Below are 20,692 nucleotides of genomic sequence, written 5' to 3'. Positions count from 1 at the left end.
TGTTTCTATTTTTTTTTCTTTTTTAAATTGGCTTCAGTTTTGTTTCACAATCTTCTGCATCTTGAAATCTTCTTATTTTGCATTCTCTCTTGATTTCCCCCCCATGTCAGCAACCTACAGCTTCCATAGTCACACCACCCTTGGTAGTCTTCTTCTATCGGTACTATTTATATGTGAAAGTCAATTTCCCAGTTGGAAATGTATTTTTTTTTTAATTAAGTTTTCTCTCCACAGGTCTGATCCTGCAAACACATACAAGGTCACTGTCCTTACTCATATGACTACTCCCCCATTGACATCAGTGGCATACTTACATGAGTAAAAATATTTACTTGTGAAAGTGTTCGCAGGACTGAGCTGCACAACTATCTCTCTTATTTCACCATTTAACCTCAAGTATTTAGATAGGAAAATAACAGCTAATTAGCTGAAACAATCCTTTTGCAATCCTAATTCAACATATACACAGAAACACCAGGAAGTTTGGCAGAAAAAAACTGCCTGAAGCATCAGCAATATATGGATGATATCTTCTTAATCAAGTGTAAATAGCACTCTCTCCCAGCTTTCTCAATGCCTAGTTGAAATCCGCGCTTGGATGAAGAGCAGCTGCCTAAATCTGAACCCAAGCAAGACTAAGGTGATTCTAGTAGAAAGAACGAAGAACTTAAAAGAACTTAACCTCAGTAATGGGAAAGTTAGAGGAGGGATCTTCATTAGCCTGAAGTCTTGGGATCCCTGAGGGTCAAATTTACTAGATGACTAAATAGACATGGTGTTAAAAACCATCCACTTCCATAAGAACTGGCCAGAAGATGGTGCCCCTTCCTATCAGATTCAGACTTAGCTACAATGCTTCATGCATTTGTAACCTCCATGTGTGATTATTGTAATTTTTATCTAAAACTGAAACCATCTGTCCTGAAATAGTGCTATCTGGTAAGCACCTACCCAATTGCTTAGTAATGCAAATCTGCTAGAACATTCCACTGATCTTTTGAATTTCTAGTACAGGTGTTTTCCTCATACTTTCCCTTAGTTTAGACTAATTATTTCTCACTAATCAGAATATGACTTCTAATTAAAATGCCAGTTTTGCTATAACTGTTCTAAATTGTACAGAAACCTGGCTTGACAGAATTTAATTGGGATTTGTGTGAGGAACTCTATGTATACTGAAGTTACTGGAATTCTATTGGCCACTGTTCTTTCATATACCAAATCCGAGGGAGTTTCCCAGCCTCTCCGCACCTTGGTACTCATGCAATGAGTCAAAATCTGACCTTATCCTTCAATGCTGGCCTATTTGAAATGGTGTGGAGACTTCTTCTGCATGATCTCTCTACCAGCAGTTACCCACATAGCCGTACTGAACTGTAAGTGGCACAGAGGACCTTGTGCAAGGCCTCTGAACCTGGGTGAATCATAGCCTTATTATGCTATACTAGCCTTTTACTATATATGAACTAGCAGAACAGTCCAAATAACAGATGTGTAACTGTTGGCCCTGAGTAAATCCACACACCCAATGCCATGCACGCGTGCATGCGCGCACACACACACACACACACACACACACACACACACACACACACACACACACACACACACACACACACACACACACACACACAGGAACAGAAACACTGAGTTCAGGGAGCAAGAAGGCCGGCCACACCCACACCCACCCCTTCTCTTCTTCCCAAAAGTTCAGTTGTGCCTTGCAGGAGGCACCATGATCCCAGGGCCATATGTGATACCTCTGATTCAACTTAGGAGGTAGATGCAGTTGCTGTGGCACAACTTCCTAACTGGCCATATGACATCATATGCTAAAAGAGTTTCCTCTTCCCTATCTGTTCCCCTTTCAGTAGGCAGTATATCTCGCTGGTTAACAATACATTCTCCCTGTGGAAAATACACTCACTATGCTCCGTACCCTGCAGCCCGTAAGATCATATCACAAGTATCTAAAACACTTCCAGATCCTCACCTAACAGACACTGCTTCTCCAGGATAGAATGCATGGAGTCTTGCATGGACATGCTCACTGAGACTTGCATATTTCCTAGTGACATGAGTCAATTTCAAGGATGGTGAAGGGGAGGGATGAACCTCTTTCATCAGCATAAGCAACTTGGTTTTCGTAGGTTGGCTGAAGAGCCGATAAAAGGGGGTTTCTCCAATACTTTCATGAGGTGTACTCCAAACATCCTATAAACCATGACTCAGTGCAACAGGGAACAGTGTATTTTGATGTTCCTCCAGTATGCAATCTATACGCTACTTCAGAGTCCCATGAAGTCTCTTCACTATCTCATTTCTTTGAGGATGGTACATAGCAGATTTATAATGCACTGTACCAATACTCATCAGAAAAACCTTCAAATTCTCTTGATACAAAAGGTGTCCCATTTTCTGAAACAAGGCTCTATGGTAGGCCAAATATTGCAAATAAAGTGGTTAGGCAAGATATGAGCTCTTCTGAGATGTGTTGTGAAATTATGAATGGAAAAGGTTAACGTGAGTAATAGTCTATAATAGTCAACAGTGGGTAGCCATGCAGTCCAATTGAGAGTCTTGTAATATCCACTTCAATTCTCTTCCGTGATCTATCTATGACTACCCGTTTCAAAAGGGCCAGTAGTTTTATCCATTGTGCAAGTTAAGCATGCCTTCACACAATGCTTAATGTCTGAATGCAGCCCTGGCCACCTACCATAACTACGCAGAAGTTCCTTCAACTTTGTAACTCCCAAGTGTCCTTCATTTGCCACTCCAGAACTGTTTGTTGCAACACTACTGGGACAATCTCCCAGGCTCCTCTGAATAAGATAAGTCAAGTAGCACATCTTTAATGTGAGCTCAGGACAAATTTTATAGAATATAGACCAAGTTTTCTTAACAACTAGGTCCGTCCAATCCCTCTCAAATACCTCACTCCTAGCAATCGGGGCATCAAAAGTTAGAATTCTAGCATCTTCAGCCAGTAACCATTTGGTCATTTGCTACCCTAATCATAAAAATATCCCTGAGCATGATCATCATACCAGCCCCAAACTCACAGTCCTGACCAATCACTGCAAACAACTTGCAAACTCACATATAGTTTTGCTGGGCTGCTGGTGACAGTCAAAAATTATTTCCCCTTTAGCAGAACAATCTCCAGTCCCAAGATGTTTGTTGAGGCTCTACACAGCCTCATCAAAGAAGGATTTGGGCTCTGGGAGTCCATCATAAATATCAGTGCCATCATGGCATAAACAGTTCTGCAGCAAAGGTAACCTAGCAGCACTGGAAAATTGCAGGATCTGCACATTATTTGGAATTTTCTGAACTAAGTATTGCCAGTCAGCAGCCAAACAATATATAGGCAGAATGGACTGCAGAATAGAAGCAATAGTCACCATAACATTACACTCTGATGCACCCCATAACAGCAATCCCAAAACACAAGGAAATTGAAAGAAGACACACAGGTAGGTGGTCAGTCAAAACATGTAATTACCATGAGCCAGTTAAGTCAGCAACAGCCTGAACAGAATGTAACTGTCCAAATGACAGGTATGTACAGCAAGTCCTGATGGACAGGTATGTACAGCAAGTCCTGAGCAGTTGCATACACTCAACACTATGTACACGCGCGCACACACACAGGAACATTGAGTTCAGGGAGCAAGAATCAGGAAATATACAGGAATAGGGATCACGAAGCAGGAAGACAACTCCCCCCCACTTCCCACACACACACACAGATGGCAAGCACTCTGAGGAATATACACCCAGCACCAAAAAGCAGTATATCCTTCCAAAAATGGAACATTTACAAACAAATTTATACTGTGGCCACAAAAATCACTCTCTGGATGTGACATAACAGGATACACATAACTTCCTGTGAGGCTGCTAAACTGGCCCACTACCTGCACAGTTTTTAAGACTTAAAAGTGCATTAAATTCAACAGATGCAATGTAAATATTGTCTCAGTAAACAGCTACCTTTTTATTGATGTAATATGGGTCCAGATCCTCCAAAGGTTCGGACACCATTCCTGGAGGTATGTCGCCATAAATAAATGGAAGTGTCTTTCCTGCTTCCAAGTCCCTATTTGGCTTTGGGCCATTTTCTTCATTGACATTATCTTTATGGTTTTGTTTGAGACTATTAGCCTTTTCTTCAGCGATACGTTGTTCAATAGCTGCAAGAGACTCTCTAGTGAAGTAGAAGAAGCTGTCAGGTCCCGGTGGTACCAGCAGTGTCTGTGCCATCTTTTCATTCTGCAAATTTTAATTAATGTTTAGCTTCTTGTAGAAGAATGTTCTAGAGGAACAGAAGAAAAAAAAAAAAGCTAAAATTAAAACACTCTCTGGCATTTATTTAATAGGTTATCTGGTTTTATCTACCAGCAACTGAAAATATAAGCTATCTAAAACATTAAGGTTGAGATTTTCAAAGTGACCGGAGAGAACTGGGTGCCTAAATCCCATAGGTCACTTTGAAGATCACTGCATAAGGATCCATTTCCACCACAATATAAATGGGATTTGTGAATAACGGGGGCTGCAGGATCAGATCTACAGCAGAAATCAGACTCTTGAAAATAATGAAGTTTATGCCATTAATACATACCATTCATTATGTATGGTTTCTGGTATGTACATATGTGAGTAACCTACTTAAAATATAAATGGACAGCTACAAATAATGACTAAAATCTTTACAATTACTGTTAAGTCCCTCCTACCTCTCTTAAAGCATTGTACTGTAAGGGACTTGAATTATTTCACAGCTACCTAATAAAAACCTAACCACTTAAACTTTACCATTCCATGCAAATTGTATCTTTGGCACAATGACACTGATTCTTTTTGGCAAAACTAAAGGGAAAGCAATAGGGACTTCACAACTGAAGCCATTGGAATCAATAAAAAACTGCGGCCAAATTTGCATGACATTTGTTATTTCTCCTGTTTGAGGAAAACTCAAGACAATAACTCAGAACCTCTGGGTACTCAACTATTCTGATGATCAAGCCAACTTCATAAACAAAGGCACATTGAGATAATGAGAAAAATTCTTAACATGACAATCAACATTAGTTTTTGTAGTTCAGAATGTTACAAGTAATAAACACTAATGCCATTTGTTTCCTGGAGTGACACAATAATTCCAGCAGCCCTGTTAAGAAAAAATAACTTATTACAATTGCCACAGGTGAGACCCCTATCACACAAAGAAAGACTTATGCCTGTATTTTACTGAACACGGTGAGTTATTCCCTTGACATCAATGAGATTACTTTTAGTACATAAAGCTAAACACATACATAAATCCTTATGATATTGGGGTCAATGGTTGGAAAATAGTTTCCAATGAAGTCCTGTTTTTATGGCCTAGTAACGTTCCAAAATAGTCATCATTAGGGCTGAAATGTTCCATGCTTTAATCTCAATCCAAAAAATAAAATTTGTGAAAACTTGACCAAATATCCTTCAGACATTTTTTAACAGAACAGTGGAAAAACAAAAACAAATTCCCATAAAATTTTAACTATACCTTTTACAAACAGGGTTAACAGCAAAAAAGGTACAAAATTTGAAACTGAGTCTGGATAGAATTTTCAATGAGGACTCATGCCTTTGTTTAGATGAAAAGAGGGAGAGAATTCAAAGCGAAAGTTGTAATTAATTTTAAAAAAAAAATGCTCCTGAGCAAGTTCAGCAGTAGGCATCTGTTTTTTCCAAGATCAACTAAACATTGAACATTTCAGTCCAAAAGATGAGTATTTTGAAAAGTTGTGAGCACATGAAAAACAGGGGGTTTAGAATGGATCCCATTTTGCAATTTAAAATTGTTCTGTGCACCATATTCAAAGCTACACAGTTTATAAGAATAGGAATTTGGACTGAAGTAATTTCAAGTATCACAGCCAAAATATGCAAGAACTATTCAGCCTCGCAACTTATCAATAGTCAGCAAACAAGGGTTAATAAATTCCCTGTTTTCAACTGCAGCTCTAGTTGATATTTGTCTAAAGCAGAAAAATCACAACACAATTTGACCTCTAATCAACAGGAACACTCACAATGCAAAATCCAGATAAACCAACGAGCACAATATGGATGAGATAATATTTTCTGGAGTGTCACATAGTTCAGTGACAATTACTAGGAACAAATGAAAAATACAACTGCAGATTAATCTGATCATTATCACTGGTATTTGTGAGCCTATCTGTAGTGCCCAAGTTGTGTTTCTGTAAAATTATTTACGGAGAGAGATTGGACATCCACTATAACTGACAGTAGATTACTTTCCACTCTGCTTTAAAAATATCACATATATTTATGCTGAACCAATACTTATGGCTTGTCTACATGAACTTTTAGTTCACGGCAAGCTGGGGTGTGAATTTACCCTGCACTAGCACACTGCACCCTAGCTGTCCATATAGATCTTGCTGATGCACATGAACAGTTCAATTGATCTAGTCCAGAAACCAGAGAACTAGAACATATCAACAGGGTCTACACTGACAGTTAGATGGTGGCAGGCTAGTGCCAATTAGATTCACCACCACACCCACACACACACCCTCCCAAGCTTGCTACAAACTAATTGTTTGTGTAGTTAAGCCCTAATATTCAAATACATTTAACAATTCATTGAAGGATATAATTCTTAATCTTTCACACTGTTTGATAAAATGAAAACAGTACTCTTTTGTTAATCAGCACCACGATGAATGCTGAACGCCACAAATACAGCAGTACAAATGCTGGAAAAACAGGAACAGTGTCATGTATTTCAGTAACTAAGAACACACAAAATGCACACCCAGTTCATTCAAGTGGCATACTTGATGTTTTCTGCAAGCCTATTAGCAGTAATATGCAGGTGTGGACTGTGCTTGCTCGTGTAAATTTCCCATTGTCTCAGACACCACAGGAAGAAACACTAGACACCAGGAATGTGGTTTAACACACCTTGCAACTATCCAGCAATAATTCATCCAATGCAGGGTATCCTTCCTTTGTAATTTGTTCCACCTCAGTACACTACCAGCCACCCGCCTGGTCAACCTGGTCCAGCACTATTGCTGGGAGCCCACGGCTGTTCCCTTGTATCAGGGTTCAGGCATCGGGGAAGAGGGGCTTGTCTCCTCACTGTACCAGACTTTAGGAGCCCCATCCCCATTCCCCAAGTTCTTTCAGAGATGCCTTCTCCTAATCCACTTCATCAGGGAATCAAAACACTGTGGAATAACAACTGCACTGGGCACCTGGCAAATAGCAATCAAATGAATTTAACAACCTACCCTACACACTGAATCCTTGGGCTGCTGTGAAGAAAATGAAATAACTCCACCCACCTTGCCCAGGCCATTTGGGCAGTGAGGGAAAATTTCCTTTCAGCCCCAAACAAGTGGCTAGCAGGATGCAAGGCCTGCCAAACCAGTCCTACTCTAATGTCATGGGGAGAAGGAGGCTTTCCTTCCCAACGAAGAAACCCTTCCCTTTGGATGCATGGGAACCAACAAGTTTATGTTGCACCCTTCTGTCCTCTCAATCAATCAATCAATCAAAGCTCCCTTCCTCAAGCTCATTGTAGGGCAAGGGGGTGTAATCCTTAAAGAGGCCAAAGCTTCATCATCTCTGAGGCTAGAGAAAAGATGGAAGGTATTGTGTAAACCATTGTTCACTGCACACTACTTCTCCACCCAGTAAGTCAATCTGACCTTAATATAGTAGTTTAAATACTTGTTTTAAAAATATGCATATTATAAAGAGTTTTAAAAAATGAATAAAAACAATGAGAGTCCTCTAGCACTTTAAAGACTAACAAATTTAATTTCTGCAGGCATAAGCTTTCGTGAGCTGTAACCCACTTCATCAGATGTAAGGAATAGAAATCAGATAGGAGGTATATGTATACATATCAAAGGGTAAGGAACAACAATGGAGAAGGTACATATAAGCAAAGTCCTTTCAGTTAGAGTAATTGAGGCCTATTCACAACCATTGATTAGGAGGTGAGAATGTGTGAACAGTGACAATTACTTCTTGTAATGAGATAACCATTCCAAGTCCCTATTTAGACCCAGTTTGATTGTGTCAAGTTTGCAGATGATTTCTAGCTCTGCAGTTTCTCTCCCAGTCTTTTTTTGAAGTTTTTTTTGTAGAAGTATGGCTACTTTCAAGTCAGTTACAGAGTGTCCTGGGAGATTTAAATGCTGTCTGACTGGTTTTATGGATGTTGTTATTTTTTATGCCTGATTTGTGTCCATTTATTCTTTTGCATAGTGACAGTCCGGTTTGGCCAATCTACGTGGCAGAGGGGCATTGCTGGCACATGATGGCATATATTACATGAGTAGATGCGCAGGTGAATGAGCCCCTTATGGTGTGGCTGATGTGGTTAGGACCTGTGATGGTGTCACTAGAGTCGATGTATGGACAGAGCTGGCAACGGGGTTTGTTGCAGGGATAGGTTCCTGGGTTAGTATTCTATGGTGTACGGTTGCTGGCGAGTATTTGCTTCAGGTTGGGGGGCTGTCTGTAGGCAAGGATAGGTCTGCCTTCCACAGCTTAAGCAAGTGAGGGATCATCTGCTAGGATAGGTTGTAGATCCTTAATGATGTGTTGGAGAGATTTTAGTCAGGGACTGTAGGTGATGGCCAGTGGTGTTCTGTTGTTTTCTTTGCTGGGTCTGTCCTGTAGTAGGGGACTTCTGGGTACCCGTCTGGCTCTGTCACTTTGTTTCTTCACCTTTCCAGGCGAGTATTGTAGTTTTAAGAATTTTTTATGGAGATTCTGTAAGTGTTTGTCTCTGTCTGAGGGATCGGAGCAAATCCAGTTGTATCTTAAGGCTTGGATGTAGACAATGGATCGTGTAATGTGTCCAGGGTGGAAGCTGGAGGCATGAAGATATGTACTGCGGTCAGCTGGTTTTCAGTATAGGGTGGTATTAACGTGACCATCATTTATTTGTACTGTAGTGTCCAGGAAGTGGATTTCTTGTGTGGACTGGTCCAGGCTGAGATTGATAGTGGGGTGGAAAAAATTGAAATCCTGGTGGAATTTTTCGAGGGACTCTTTCCCGTGGGTCCAGATGATGAAAATGTCATCAATTTAGCGTAGGTAAAGGAGAGATGCTTGGGGACAAGTTTTGAGGAAGCGTTGTTCTAGGTCAGCGATAAAAATGTTGGCATACTGTGGGGCCATGCGGGTGCCCACAGCTGTGCCACTGACTTGAAGGTATAGATTGGCTCCAAATCTGAAATAGTTGTGGGTCAGGACAAAGAAATGAATGTCTTTCTCCCAGAACAATGTATTTCTTTGCGTCTCTGCTAATCAAGGCAAGAGCTTAATAAGCAAGTTTCATGATCCATCAGAGTATACCAATCAAAAGTATTCCATGGTAATGGAAGTATTGTGTTTCCACACTGTTGTATACAATGTGTAATATTAAACCGTCTAAAAATTCTACTGATGCAGATTTTCATAATTTGGTATTAATCTACAGCACTATACTTCTTCATATTTCATGTATTATACTAATAGCATCACAGTTTGTATTGGTTTTAAAGGTAATCTGTGTAGTAAAAATAAATTAACACCTTTTTGGACTCTTTACAATATAATTCCCTATGGTCTTGTTATGCTGAATGATTGTGACATTACATAATGATCGTTACATAACTTCATTCTTTTCTATTTTATATAATTGTTTGACAAACAAAAGAGTTTAAATAGAAGATCCTTAAGGGCACAGTTTGGATTTGCCTTGATTTGCCATGGCAACATTTTCACCTCCCAGGTGGCAATCTTACCCCTCCCTCCCAGTGATGTATAATATTTAGGTTTGTACAGATGCAATGATGATAATGGCTAGTAATTTCCAGGTCTCCAAAACACAACATTATTCAATCTAAACCTCTAAACCAGGATCAAGTAATACCATTTTGAAATATTTCTAGAAAAAAAAATAGAATCCTTGTGTTAAAGAACAGATTTTTTTAAAAGAATACATGTAAGAAAAATGGATTTGTTGTGCTAATAGGTAGGAAACAACAGTGAAAATCTTGATGCCCAGGTGGCCAGTCACCAGTAGCGTAGACTTTTATTTAATTTAAAATACATCTCCCACTACTGTTTCCACAGGAGAAACTGATTTTCCAGACATTCAACACTCACAGAACAGACCATGACGAAGACCAATATCTAAAGAGGATACTATGATAACATCCTTCAAAATCAAGTGGTTAATATATTTCTCTTCATAAAAGATAATGAGTCACTGTCAATTTTTCTGTTGCTCATCTACCCTTCCTGAAAAGGGCATACCTAAAACCCATCCGCTGCCCTCACTCCAAGTGCTTGCTGTGGAATATTCTATGACTCTGTATCTGTTTCACGGACAGAGGCTGATACTAGGGTAGCAAATATAAAACAGCAAACTGTTAAAACAGAGGCATTTGTTTATTTGTGAGGACCACCTACACGCCAAGAATATGAAGAGTTTGCAGCTACCTCTGTGTGCTCATGTGTGTGTTCATTTTGAACCCTAGCTAGATTTTCCAATATATTTGATACTAGTGTTAATTTTAACAATCTTAAATCATAAATATAGGCCCAATTCTAAAATAATTTTACAACTGCATAATATACATTCATATACTTCAAAAGAGTATTACATTTAATAAATCTCACAAAAACTATATTTTACATTGGTGAGTGAAATCCCATTTGCATTTTTGGCAGTGAATAACTATTGCTCTTAAGTATTTCAGATTGATGCATCTATTGGACCTATTAACCAACATTTGGTCAATATATGTAAGTGCCAAAATATCACTGTAATCATCTGTATTCATTAAATTAATGGTTAGTTTACTTTGCTGCTGCATGATTTCACTCTAGTCATGTATTTTTATAAGTGACAGAAATATTATTACTGATTTATAACAAACCATCCCTATCCTGGGTAGTTTTACATAATTTAAAATGATACAAAAATATTAAAAATTAAAATATAGGACTGTCTATGGTTGGCCAAACCAGAATGAGCCCCACCCACATTAACTCACATTTCTTCACCTACGGGGACATGCTGCAAGATCCTTGTTTGTGGAATTATAGAGAGAATTGAAAACAGGATAAAATGTATGTAACCGTTGTTTCTGTGTGGTTGATTTGTTATTTTAGACATATGGAGTGGAGGAATGACTAAATTCCAAAATCATTCAAAAGAACGATCCTGCTACCATCATCACTTTTTAACCTAGGGGAATGATACCCAAAGTGCCTCTGCTGATCACAGCCGAGGCAGTATTACAGGGCTTTATATGTGAAAAACTGCACCCTAAAATACTACCTAGAAACTGACAGGCATGTAGGCAAAATTACAGAATTTCTGTGCAAAAGTTTGCTTAAACAGGAAGCAACATTCTGCACTGCTTTACATTTCTAAATTGTCTTAAGGTGTTGCCCTGTACCAAGAACACCACAATAGTGCAACATCAAAACTAAACGGAGTACATCTTGTTTTTTAAAGTCCTAGATCTAATGCATAATGCCATAATATTTCTAATCCAGACCTTTTTAGAGAAAGGACCACTTTATCCTGTTTAATTACATTAAAACCTAGGACTAAACCAAGTAATCTCACGTTCGTATAATTTGCACAGAAGAATCACCACAACATTTAACTTCACAAAGTTACACAGTAAACACTGTTACATACAAATGTCTCACATTTTTTTCTAAACAGACACTACAAAATCAACATAAAGAAATCTGATTCTTTTCTGTTTCAGTGACAAAAAGCATAGCACTCAGCCACATGCAGCTCTCTAATGTTCATATGGTCCAACACTATCAGGATCTGAATGCCTGCTGAAAGCTCTCAACCATTGCTTCAATGGGAGTTGAAAGTATTCAGTACTTTACGGAATCAGTTCTTTAATAAGAGAACGAAGTGCTGCAAGACTGCAAATGCAGCTTGTTATGTCTGCCAACTGGTAGTAAACACTAGAGGAGACTCAAGTAAATAGTGGGATACTCCCTCCAGTGGCTGAACCTATTGTGGGTGTGCCCTGCACATTACAGCTGCAGAGAATTGAGCACCGACCCTCCAGGTCCAAAGGCACAGCTCTTCCAGGTAATCCTAAAGAGTATTCCACTAGCAAATCCAGTAGGAGCTGCACTAAAATTGTCTCAACTACCAGTTGTTCTTTTGCACATCTTTCTCAGCCTTCCTGCACTCGAAGTGGATCCAAAACAATCTACAATGCAGTAGAAATATTAAAATGTGGCCATCCCTGTGTTTACACAACAAGAGGAAGTTATTTGCTCCCTTGCTACAAATCATAAAGGAGAGGTGCAAGAAAAAAGCACAGCTGAGCTAAAGAAGTATTTTGCATCAAAACTGAAATGCAAAATAGGAATTACAATGGGTGGGCACTGATCCGAGGCAGTGCAGTATGTCTGGAGCAGATGACAGCTTTTATGTATGTGAATAAACAAATAATATTTCCAGGACAATTGTAGCTCAGGACTTTCATCTGTAATAATTGTGGAATTAAGAAGAGGTTCCCCTCTGGAATAATTATTTAAAAGTCAGTATACCAAATTCAGGCTTGGTGTGAAATAGTTACAAAAAGTGGTGTGAAGTGGATTTACACCTGCTTACATCAAGACAGAATCTGAACCTAAAGTCTCATTCCACTTTTCTAAAAATAATTTGACTAATATTCCAATTTTATAAATTATTTTCCAAGTTTCTTAATGCATCAGAAATTTATAATTCAATTAATGTCCCTCCCCCTTCCTGATTCCAATTCCAAATCTACACAACAAAATGTATTCTCCTATTCACTGTTCACCTGCCATTTTAGACTTATTACTTGCACAAATTCCACTCAAAAGTCTTTCATCAGGACACACCCTGAATTTTACTCCATTTCCCAGCGGTAATATCCTAATCATTTTAGGCTCACCTCTGGCTCACCTCTCTCTCTCTCTAAGCATCTTCTCTTCACTCTCTGCTTGCCTTTCTAATCTTTCCTCCCAAACACCAAAAGCTCTGTTCAAGCCACTGAAAATCTGTTGCTGAGCAACAAGCAAGCAGAACTAGGATGCAGCTCTCATTTCTTAAAGGTGCAACAACCCTTTTAAAGATGAGAATTTGACATTTTCTCATCTGAGGCATCAACATAGTTGGTCTAATCTACCTATGATTAGAAATGCCTTATAATCCATATAAGAGCCATGGAGATACTTCTGTTAAAAATCCTACAGAGACAATAGTTACTCCAAATCTTAACGTCATTTACTGTAAGGAAACTACAGCATGTTCTCTCTTTTGGAGAGGTCTTAACAATGTGATGAATCAGCTGAACAATGATGGGTCAATAGGGGCAGCGTGATCCATCCGCTTATGGTCATTCTGCTGCTGGTGTTTTCCTTTAGCAGTGCAAGATTGCATAGCATTTAGGGGGAGTGCATGGAAGAAGCAAGAAGTTTGGAATCCTGGGAAGAATACAGCATTTGAAGGTAGTTGGAAAATAGTATTGGATGCTAGAGTCTTAGTAGTTGAAGCATCTGTGGGGTCATGTCAAGGTCTGGTACCACAGCATGCTAGAGAGTTACCACAGCATCACAACAAGTTAAAAGCTCCGTTGAACTGAAGTGGAAGGGGCAGATAAAACAAACCCTTGTGCTACAGACAGAATTACAATATAATTCACAGTGACTAGAACCCAGTTCATACTTCAGTTATATCTGGGGTTATAGTAGATCACAAACTGAATGAAGCAAAAACATGATGCAGTTGCAAAAAAGGCTAATATTCCAGGGTGTATTACAGTAGTACCATATGTAAGACATTGGAGGTAGTTGTCCCACTTTACTTGGAGGCACTGGTGAGGCCTCAGGTGGAACACTGTGGTCAGTTCTGGATGCCACATTTTAGAAAAGATGTGGACTAACTGGAGAGAGACCTGAGGAGAGCAACAGAAATGATAAAAGGATTAAAAAACCTAAGTTATGAGGAAAGATTAAAAAAACTGGGCATATTTAGCCTTGAGAAAAGAATTCTGAGGGAGGACCTCATAATACTCTTTAAATATGTTAAAGGCTGTCATTCGAAGGATGGTGATCAATTGTTCTCTATGCCCACTGAAGGTAGGACAAAAGGTAATGGGTTTAATCTGTAGCAAGAAAGATTTAGGTTAGATATTAGGAAAGACTTTCCAACCATAAAGGACAGTTAAGACCTAGAACAGGTTGACAAGGGAAGTTGTGGAATCCCAGTCACTGGAGGTTTTTAAGAAGGAGTTAGCCAGACACCTGTCAAGAGTGGTCTAGGTTTACTTGATCCTGACTTAGTACAGGTGGCTGCACTTCATGACTTCTTGAGGTCTCTTCCAGCCCTACGTTTCTATGATTCTATAAGGGTACGTCGTATTAAGTTACTTATCCTCTTTGTGAGTCAGCCACTACACGACCATCATTATATACACAAATACAGTGCATACTTCCTTGGCTGTAGACAAAGCTGATCTTGAGTATTTGATGTGTACAGAAGTTCAGATTCAACAAACGAATGCCAGTCTCTAACAAGCCTATGTGCTGCAAGCAAGAGACAATTATTAAATACATCACATATTTTTCCCTAGGAAGCTTGGACTGATAGATATTGCTACAGGTCTCTGTCACTTTATTATTTATTTGTACTATGTATGCTTAAGAGCCCTAACCATGGACCATGGTGCTAAAGGCTGTAAAAACACAGAAAAGAGGGAGAAAAAAATCTTGCAGGTTTGGGGGCTTGCAAAAAGAGCTCCAGTAATTCCCACAGATAGCAACATAGAGGAAGAGATTGTGGAATTGGAATGGAGGTTGTCTGCCTTGTCTGTGCTTGAGACACTCAAACAACCTGTGCCGCATGAACCAGGAGGCCGACATGCTTAACAACCAGCTGAGGTTCCAAGGAGCCTGACCACAATTGAAACTGCTCAGACCAGTGGTTCTCAACCTGCAGCCCACAGGCCCCTTGCTGCCCAATCAGCACACAGCTGCAGCCCATGTGACATCCCCCGGGCCATACAGGTAGTATTGGATATGGCCCACAATGGTAAATAGGTTGAGAACCACAGGCTAAGACACATGAACTGAGCCTGGACAAACACCATCTTTGAAAGAAGGAAGAGTTAAAGGGCCAGATTAACATGCCAAGGCAACCAACTACAGGCCCTAGAAAGCTTGTGTGTAAGCTGACCCCAGTTAGGGGCAGCGTTTATGGGAGAGAGCTGGTTACAGGGATTTAGGTTACAGTCGCCAGAGGGGCAGCAGCCCAGGAATTGCCCCCTGCAACAGAAGGGAAGGTGCCGTTTTGTCTCTCTTGGCCATAGGGCTTGTGACTGACATGAAGCCCCCTGCTCCACACAGAACAGACTGCTTTGTGTTGCAAGGACTGACTGCAAGCTATATCCAGAGCATGTCCCTGCATTAGGAGTCTGGGTCTGATACAACCTAACTCACTCCCACCAAAAGGGAGAGCTCTCAGCTACTCAGAGAAGAACGCCACCCATGCCCATCAACTGTCAACTCTATTAAGCAATTAAGGCCTGTGCAAAGACTATGGGGGCATTTTTGTTATCTTTAATTCATCTGAGGGCATTTAGTGTTTATTATGGGCTGATTACTCATTTATTTGATATCCCTGATTTCTTCACCATTCCCTTCTCTTAATTTACCCCTATTCTTTCTGTGAATAAAACTTTGTTGTCCTTATCCAATGGTCCTGGATAACCTGTACTTACAAATTGTAAAGTCCAAGAAGGTTAGCTATGGGTGGGTGTTTTTGTTTGTTTTGGGGTTTTTTAAGATCAAAGAAATTCCGAGACCAAAACACTATGTTAAAATGGAATTAAAGTTCAAAATGTTTTCACCACCATAGGGGACGGGGAGGAAAGGGGGGGAGAGAAGGAGAACATATATATATTAAACAACTGTCTCTCAAAAGTTAGTTTTATCTAATCTGGGACCACATACACTAACATATCTTAACCATCATTGCATGGTTATTCAAAGGATGTCACTATATGGCTGAAGTGTAAAGAGTTACAACTGTTTTTCCATCATCAAAGGGGTAGCACTTCTTCAAAGAACACAGGCTCGAGCAGCTAGCCTTAAAAACTACCAGTTTTCAGACAGATCTCAATTTTATGACTAATCACTTGGGTTCTTAAGAACATAGGGTTCTTCACAACAAGAAAAGCTGTTTGGCACATACCCATAAGAAAAAGCATACAATCAATTTGACTTGGAGTGATGCCAAAAGGGATAAAAATTCCCATCCAGCCTGTACCTGTAATGCCAAAGTGAAGATGAAAAAGGCTAAGTGGATTCTTTTGCATCCAAATTGTAATATGACCAAGCAAATGGAATCTAAAAATGGGCCCACAGAGCTTCCTCTTTCAGTTTCTACTTTAATATTACTGAAAGCTTAATATATGCAGAGTAAGTGCATATCTGCATTGAACTAAGGATTAAACCTTCAGGTGTATGTTGGAAACACCTTTGGATAGCAGTAGAGCCCTATAAAACCACGGCTGCTAAAGTGTTGAAGAAAGGAGTTGACAAGAGCAAAGGAAAAAAATTGGACTCCTTGGAATGAAAAAATTAAATGTTTTTTTTTTCAATTCCCTTTCAAGATTTGTGGAGCTGTTGGCTTCTCAGAGACCTCCACTGGACTGTCGGGTAAAGTAAAGTCACATCAAGGTTCACAATAGGCTGTACCACTACTGCCCATCCTCTTATGACTGCCAATGATGCCTCCTGGGGGGAGGGAGTGAAGAAGCAAAGAACCTGGTAGCCTTCTTTGACTTGTAAGGGAAGAGTAAAGATCTTAGAGGTTTTCCCTACCAGGAAGACAGGGCAGCACAAAAATCCTGATACATACTGCTACCCATTAGGCCTTCCAGGAAGAAGTGAAGATCCCAGAACATTCTTCTCTCTCAGGCCAGGAAGGAAAGGTGGAGAGAAAGAGATGGGATGAAATAAAAAAAGAATGTGAATGGGAGGAGGAAGAGAGAGGGAGAATGGGGAGAGGGAGTGGCATCTAAGTGAATGAGTGGGAGGGACTAAGAGTGCAAGACAGACTGGGAGAAGAGAGTATATCAATGAGGATTAGATGGCCTAAATTTAGGGGAGAGAGAGAATGAGAACAAATAAGGAAATCAATAGATAGAAAAGATAGAGTATTAAACTCACGCTTATTCAGCCTGACATAGCCTCTGTACATAGGAAAAGGGAACTTTGGTCATCCCTCTCCATTCTCCAGGCCCCAAAAACACACACACAATATATGGATTATTTCTTGGACCACCTCTGTCAGGGTCCATGATAACTCCATCAATGTCTCCTGGAGGATTTGCATTCCCGGACCACCCCACGTACCACCAGGTCTATACCCCCTTACTCCTTTACTATCTTATAGTTTTCTATAGCACTCATCACCACAGTATCTAATTGTTTCCCAGGTAAATTCCATCTTCATGTGCTCAGCTCACTAACGGCTTTGCCTGGGAAATATTTTCCCCTCTTCATCATGCCAGGTATGATGAAAATACTTTAGAGAGGGAGGTGTTGCAGCATGCTCTGAAGGTAGTAAGATTGGATTAGTTCAAAGTTTTCTGACAGTTCCACAGTTAAAGCATTCTTGCTGAAGAAGCTTCATCTCTGGCTCCCACATCCTTCATCCTGGGATTTATAAAATGCATTGTCCATCAGGAGTACAGCTGTCTTGGCAGGTCACTAAATCAGGGTCACTATTGTACTTGAGTTCTGACCTGCTGATGGCTTTGACCATCTGGTCTAAGGCTTTGAACTGAAATGACAATGGAAATAAACAGAGACAGCAGAGGGATTGAGTAAGTGTGATGTGCTCCTGGCAGCCCAAATTCAATGAGAAAAGTCTTGTCCTATATTACATGACTGCTTCATCTGATTCTTGCAATATCATTAAAAGGCTTTAATAAATATGAAAGAAAGCCTGAGTGATTCACCTTGTGAAGTGTGTGCAATTTCCTTGATCCAGAGATATTCAACTTCATGCTTTCTGAACCTAGCCATATGAAGCTACAAAACCCTCTGATTTTTTCAGGACTCGATTGTTAAGGTTGTTTCTTCCAATTCAGGTTGCATTTTTTCCTACTTTGCAACTTAATGTTTGACTTATCCTGTAATATTATTCCCTTTGAACCTGTGTACTGTGAGGATGTGACACAGCAATTCACCAGCTAGTGCAACGCTGTGTGACATTGTCAGGTTTTTCCTCTCCGTTCTTGGCCAGCTATTCAGGTCTGCTGGTGGCCACCCTTTGTCTTCAGACTCGGCCCTCCAGCCAGGTCACTTTTAGTCTCACCCCTTTTGGGGTAAGTCGGAATTCAGTACCATGACAATCTGGCATCCTTGGAACTAGGTCTTATGACCATAGCCTGGGGCCTTCACCATGCCTTTCACTGGTGACCTGTGGGGGAATCCAGTCCCTTCCTCTAACCCTGGCTTCCAGCTCAGGACTCTGTAAAGTCTTCTTCTTCAGACCCCTTGCTTCTTATCTGGGTTTCTTCCTACTGTGGCCTGCCTCTATGCCTTCCTCCCCCAGCCCTCTCTGGACCTCAGTGGAAAGATAACAAAGAAAGGCACAACATTAAACTGATCCAAACAGCTCCCTCTTTTTGGGAGTTAGCTGACGGGCTGTAGCCTGGCTCAGTGTCCCCTGGGCTATTGTGCAATGTTCGCAGGAACCCTCTGTCAGCTTTGGCCTCCACTGAGCTCCTTCCTAGGAGCTAGTGTGGAGAAGTCTGTCTACCTCCCACGATTGGGGCCTTCTGAACTGGGTTTCTCCCTTGTAAGACTCCTCCCACAATACTGGCATGCTTTGCAGGTACACTAGGGCTGGACTGCCTTAGCCTAAAGCTGCTCTTTAACCCCTTCTTCCTTGGTGCAGCATCACAGGGTAGTTAAACTTGATTAACTTCTCCAAGAGACAAATCTATGTTGTCAGTAGTTACAGCTCAAGAGTAGAAATGAGGATGGAATTCTGAGTTCTGTTGTGAATTTACTATAGAACCATGGGCAAGTGAACTACTGTAACTTATCTGCATCTTAGTTTTCCCACCTGCAAAGTAAATACAATGCTTATCTAGTTCAGAGTATTGTGAGGCTTAATCCATGAATATGCATTTGTAAAGTTCTAGGATATGCTCTAATGAAACTGCTAGTTAAATGCAAACTATTATAAAATGGATGGAATACATATCTAACAACTTCTTTTCTACTGGAGGAGAAAGCATTAAAATCTACCCAACAACAAAGAACCCATGCAGCTTTACCAGCGAGTATTTTCTGGTAGTCTCCTCTGCAGGCGTGAGGAACAGGCACCATAAGACGACAAACACAATAATGCAATCCCCAGACCACACACAAAGCAGACAATTATGCTACTTTATCTAACACTGTATGCATTTATGAGCAATTGTGAAATTAACTAATTAAGTGAATGGGTTGATTATGCACCTTTATGCAAGCCTCCAAGCTGTTGAATATAGGCTGAAAAAGTGAAAGGAAAAGTGAGAACAAAACAATAAAATGTCTTGCACACCCCAACTCTGCCTACTTGCAAGCTCCATCTAAAGGAAACCTGTATTGCACCAAGACTGATGTTACTATTTTAAAAATGAATTTTACTTGTTATTCATAAGCTTCCTATATGGAATTATGTCCAATGGATTATGTTATGGATCCTAAGAAGGTATGTTATTCTTTTCTTTATAACTTGGCTTTTTTCTGCTGTATGATATAAACTTTTACACAGCTGTATGCATGAAAAATGCAGTATCATCAAAACACTAATTGTACTGCACCCATCAGTTCACCCACTTACAGACATTACTCAAGAAGGCCCTTGTGCATCTACCCAACAATTTTAGCAGAACAGACAAGAGAGCATTTGGAGCAAAGTTTGCAGTAGTTAGCAAAACCTTTGCCTAAAAGCTGAACCAACCCAGGTCACTGCACATGAACTACAGACTTGCTGTCACTATGAGTTTCATATTACTGTATATGAGCCAGTAGTGAACTGATACACTATTGAAACATCTGCAACCAAAACTAAAAATATATTTTGACAACTTTTATTTAAAGTTCATTACATTAGCAACTAATTAGTCCATAAAGGTTTTGCTTATGGGTAAACATCGTTGCTATGTGTTTCTGTCTACTTATGAGAAAAAACACTATATAATAGAAATAATGAACAGTTAAATTCTGCACACCACATGTTAAAAGAAGGCCGCATCTTAATTTATAGATCTTCCATACACCCCAGCCAGTCCTGAATACCTTCCCCCAGGCAGAGGCCCCACATTTTGGGAATCACATGTAGATTATGACAATATGATACTTCCTCTCCTTTCTTATATGTTTTTTCACTGTTCATCAAATAGTTAATAATGTTGACATTTAAAGTATCATTACTGGCATCTGAGTAACACCCGTCAAAATTGAATGGGGCAGTTCATACCACTGATGTATTGTTTCAGGCTCTCTGCAAACTCAGATATCTCTGGATTAGATAACCTTCAAAATGTGAAGTGAGTGTTTCTTCAGAACCATATTAGCT

The 20,692-nt window shown here is 39.9% G+C and overlaps 1 protein-coding gene across 1 annotated transcript in view; it reads right to left on the bottom strand.

Moving 5' to 3' along the window:
- LOC137153687 (sodium channel protein type 2 subunit alpha-like) overlaps positions 1 to 20,692 on the bottom strand; it is a 186,679-nt gene that overhangs the window by 129,013 nt on the left and 36,974 nt on the right. Inside the window, exon 3 of the mRNA XM_067549309.1 lies at positions 4,000 to 4,321. Coding sequence (XP_067405410.1) covers positions 4,000 to 4,269 — 270 coding nt within the window. The 5' untranslated portion in view covers positions 4,270 to 4,321. The remainder of the gene's footprint in view (positions 1 to 3,999; positions 4,322 to 20,692) is intronic.

The sequence above is a fragment of the Emydura macquarii genome, unplaced genomic scaffold (assembly GCF_026122565.2).
Source record: "Emydura macquarii macquarii isolate MOO-44397 ecotype Brisbane River unplaced genomic scaffold, CSIRO-AGI_Emac_v2 contig_1253, whole genome shotgun sequence".
NCBI classification, from domain to species: domain Eukaryota; kingdom Metazoa; phylum Chordata; order Testudines; family Chelidae; genus Emydura; species Emydura macquarii.
Note: the sequence above shows the minus strand (reverse complement) of the source record. Positions and strands in the feature narration are given on the sequence as shown.